Raw genomic sequence first — 4,716 nt, forward strand, 5'->3', positions numbered from 1 at the left:
ATATTATTCATATACTACTTAATTATAATATATTTACTATATAGATTATTATATTTATATATAGTATATATTATTTTTATGAATATGACTGAGAGAGCGAGATGAGAGAGAATGAGAGAGACGAGATTCGAGAGGGAAGATGAGGGAATAAGAATTAGAAGAGGGAGAAGAGAGAGAGAGAGATGGTGGAGAGAGATTGGAGATGAGAGAGGTGAGACGCAGGAGAGGAGGGAAAGGGAGAGCGGGACTGAGTCGATGACGAGAGAGGAGAGAGAGAGAGATGAGCTGGAGAGATCGAGACGAGGTGAGACGTCTTGTTTGTAATCGACGCTCGGAGAGATGAGACCCGTGTGATGATGAGGTGGGAGGACTTCTGAGTATGATTGGAGAGGAGGATTGTGAGGAGGTGCGTTGCGAGAGATTGAGAGAGAGCACTTGAGAGGCGAGTGAGAGAGAATGGGTGATGAGGACGAGAGGAGAGGAAGAAAGTAGGTGCGCGGAGGGAGAGAAGGGGTGAAGGAGATTGAGAGAAAGAGGTGGACAGGAAGGAGGGGGGATGGGAAGGAAAGAGCTGAAGATATAGAAAGCAGAAGACGAGTTATGAGGAAAGAGGTGAGGAGAAGAAAGTATTGATGAGAGGATAAGATGGGGAGAGATGATTTTGCAGAGGAAAACACCCTGATGAGAGTGTTAGATCATTGGTTGAGCGGAAGTGGCGGAGGGGAAAGAGGTTTGAGAGAGAAGATCTGGAGCGGCAGTACGGAGACGGGATGACCCGTGAGTAGAATTCTTGGAGGAGGTGATAAGGGAGGTCGGTGAGCAGAAGCCGAGAGGATGATAAAGAGGCAGGAGATGGCGAGAGAGAGGGAGACGAGAGGCGGGAGCTCTGTGTAGAGAGAGTTGGGAGTGGTATAGGAGAGAGAGAATAACGAGAGAGCCGATTCTGAGAGAGGGGTGGCGTAGCGAGCGAGTAGAGGGCGAGAAGAGAGGAAAGAAAGAAGAGGGTGATGAGAAGTTCCGAGTCCGCAGAGGAGGGGGGAGGGGGGAGGGTGAGGGGGGGGGGGGGAGGGGGGGAGGAGAAGGGGGAAAAAAGAGATAGGAGGGAGAGAGGAGAGTGATGAGAGATGACGAGTTGAGTAGAGAGGTTGAGAAGGAGAGAGCGTGAGACTGAGACTGAGATCGGGAGATGCGACTCAGTCGGTTGGAGAGACGAGATTCAGAGAATGCAGAGACTTGCGCGGAAGTGGAGAAGAGCAGAAGAGATGAGAGAATAGATGATCTGATTGACGCAAAGTTCGATGCGATGGAGAGAGGTGCGGATTTGGAGGAAGGAAAATGGTCGGGACGAGAGAGAGGAGGAGGGATGGTGGAGGAGATGTGGAGAGAGTTGAGTGGAGAGGAGAGGTGCTTGATGGAAAGCGGCGAGGTGTGACGGTGGAAGACCGGCGGGACGGGGGAGGGTGAGGGTGAGCGACGATGATGTAATCCGGCTAGGATGGGGAGAGGAGAGGAGGGAGCTTTGCTGGAGCCGAGGGGGAGGAGTGTCGCGCCCTAGTGAGGCTGCGATGAGGAGTGTTGTTGTGTCTTTCTTACCGGTGGTGAGACGAGGATATGTGGCGAGTGAGGCGGGATGAGAGCCCGACGTGGTGTGTTGTTGGGAGGGGATTTTGGGAACGTGAGGACGACGATGGATGAGAGAGAGAGGAGAGACGAGGAGAGATTATCGCAAGCCAACCGGCCCCCCATCTCCTCGCCAGTGACAGGAAGACGCATTAACCCCCCCCCCCCCCGTCATCCCGCAGGCAGCGTCATCCACCTGGGCGCCACGCTGGGCTGCGTGGTGGGCGGCGTCCCGCACGCCTTCATCGGGCACCGTTGGTCGCTGCTGGTGGCGCTGCCCGGCTCCCTGGTGGCGTGGCTGGTCCTCTTCTTCTCCCGCGTCCCGTGGCTCCTCATCCTCGCCCGCGGCGTGCTGGGCTTCACCATGGGCGTGACGTGCTTCTCGGCGTCCAACTACGTGAAGGAGTTCGCCCACAAGGACCTGAAGCCGTCCCTGCTGGTGGCGCTGGACGCGCTGCGGCAGAGCGGCTTCCTCCTCGTCTACGGCCTCGGCTACAAGGCCCACCTGAGTTGGCGCTACGTGGCCATCATCTGCGGGACGCTGACGACGGTCGTGCCCTTCCTGATCCTGCTGTTCCTGCCCAACGCCCCCCGCTGGCTCGTCCTGCGCGGCCGCATGGACGAGGCGGAGCGCTCCCTCCAGTTCTACCGCGGCCGCGACTACGACTGCCGCAGCGAGCTCCTGAAGATCCGCAACAAGCTGGAGCGGCGCCGCGACTCCGTCACGATGACCGACCAGCTGCGCAACATGCGCGACCCCGTCCTCCTGCGCTACGTCGTGCTCTTCGCCTTCCTGCACTTCGTGAGCCAGTTCACGGGCGAGGTCGTCATCAGCGCCTACATCGTGCCGCTGTTCGAGCTCGCCCACGCCTCCTCGCCCTACGACGACGCCATCATCGTGGGCGCCATGCGCGTGCTCGCCACGCTCGTCTACTTCCTGGGGGTGCAGCGCGTGGGCCGCAAGCGCCTCGTCATCTCGTCGTTCCTGATCTGCGGCTTCTCGCTCGCCGTGCTCGCCATCTCCTTCTACGACCAGAGCCGCGACAAGATCTTCAGCGACTACGAGGTCATCCCCATCATCACCATCTCCATCTTCTCGTTCTTCTCCAACATCGGGATCCCGGTGCTCAACCTGGTGGACGTGGAGCTCCTGCCCGGCACGGCCAAGGCGACGGGCCTCGCCATCCTCTACGGCACCTACTACTTCGGCGGCTTCATCGCCACCCTCACCTACCCCACCATGATCGCCTCCATCGGCCCCTCGTCCACCTTCTGGGTCTACTGCGTGTTCAACATCATCGTCGTCGTCATCGACTACGCCGACCTGCCGGAGACGCGAGGCAAGACGTCCGAGGAGATCATCACGAGGGAGCGCGAGGACGACGTGTCCAAGAAAGGCCCTTTGCCCTCCTACTAGGGGGGGAAGAGGGTCTCTATGTTGTATAAAGAAACTAGTGTAGCGGTCGCTGACTCACTCTTAAGACACGATATGACTTCGTTTACTTCATGAAGCCTAACTGTACAGTAATCTTGAAGTGATTAATGTCCATATTCATCACAGGTTTATTATTCACATGAACTCATTTATCAGTAAACATTATCATCTAATCGACTATCAATCTCAACCAAAGAAGCGTGTGATATAATTTTGAAGTTAGCTGAAGAAAATGCGAATTCGTTTCATTCGTAACGGAAGGAAAACTCCTGAATTTAACACAAGAAAATATACATAAAATATGATCATAGAAAATCAAGATTAATCGATCATACAAAAGTCATTAACTGCTTTATATATGCAAGGTTACCATTCATAGAACAACAGAATCACTTTAGAATATTCTTATTTTCTCGCTTGACGGAATATTAGTGTTCTCATTAATACAATTCGTTATGATAAATCATTTTATATATTTTCTTTAAATTAGGGTTAGGATGAGTGACTGTTTGTTTGATTTTAATTATTCAAACGTTGAGGTCTGACTAGGGTGTTAATCTAGTGTGAATACGGTCCAGGGCTTGTATGTTCCCTTCATATGGGTAGGGTTGTATATTCTTTAGACTCTCAAGCACACAGACACACACACACATACGCAGCACATACAACACGCAGACAAACACAAACACAAACACAAACGCAAACTCAAACACAAAGATAAAGACATACCCACACCCGCGCACACACACACACACACACACGGCGCCGCTCCAGCTTGTTGCGGATCCTCAGGAGCTCGTCTGCGGAGTCGTAGTCGCGGCCGCGGTTAGAATCTTGGAGATGGGACGCTCCGCCTGTGCCACACACACACACACACCCAACACACACCTCAACACACACCACACTCACACACACACACACACTCCACACACCACAAACAAACACAACAAACACTCTCACAATCTTAAAATATACCTTATCATCACTCACAACACATAGACTTTAAACACGCACTCACTAATATACACACTCACTCACAACAACCAAACAAATAAATAAACTCACCGTAACCTTCCCTAACTCGCGATATAAAAGATACACGGCAGTCAAAACTCACCCCCCCCACACACCCGCCCCACCCCCTCGGCTTTTTCCCCTCAGTCACAATGACTTCATAAATAGATTGACAACAGGGGTTGCCTCTTTCGTTCTAGTTTTTCTTTGATGTATTTATTGATTTCAACGTCTCCCTGATTCAGTGTTTGCCTCTGCGTATTATTTATGCAAAGACACCAATTATCAAAAATAAAGATAAAGAGTGGAAATAAAATAAACATGAATGATAGAATGTAAAGATATAACAAGGGTTATACTTAGGACACAAGGGTTATAAATTTAGGATATATGGAGATTATGGTGAAGGGGGTGATGTGAGTGGCGGTTTGCTGTTTAGATTTATGGTATGAGGGTTGTGCAAACTAACAGCGAGGCTATTGTTTATGCTGTCTAGTTAAGCTGTGTAAAAATGAAATTCGGATTTCTCTCTCTATCATACTCGCTCTCTCTCTCTATCTCGCTCGCGTTCCTCGTTCTCCTCTCGCTCTTCTCTCACGGCTCTCTCTCTCTCTTTATGTGGTTTTCCATTAGAAATAGAGATCTTG

General features: G+C 51.5%; 1 protein-coding gene across 1 annotated transcript in view; it reads left to right on the top strand.

Annotated features, from left to right (window-relative positions):
- Positions 1-3,228, top strand: part of LOC125044202 (facilitated trehalose transporter Tret1-like) — an 8,089-nt gene extending 4,861 nt beyond the window's left edge. The window contains exon 4 of the mRNA XM_047640712.1: positions 1,803-3,228. Coding sequence (XP_047496668.1) covers positions 1,803-3,037 — 1,235 coding nt within the window. The 3' untranslated portion in view covers positions 3,038-3,228. The remainder of the gene's footprint in view (positions 1-1,802) is intronic.
- Positions 3,229-4,716: the final 1,488 nt, after the last annotated feature.

Source organism: Penaeus chinensis, chromosome 35 (assembly GCF_019202785.1).
Source record: "Penaeus chinensis breed Huanghai No. 1 chromosome 35, ASM1920278v2, whole genome shotgun sequence".
Taxonomy (NCBI): Eukaryota; Metazoa; Arthropoda; class Malacostraca; order Decapoda; family Penaeidae; genus Penaeus; species Penaeus chinensis.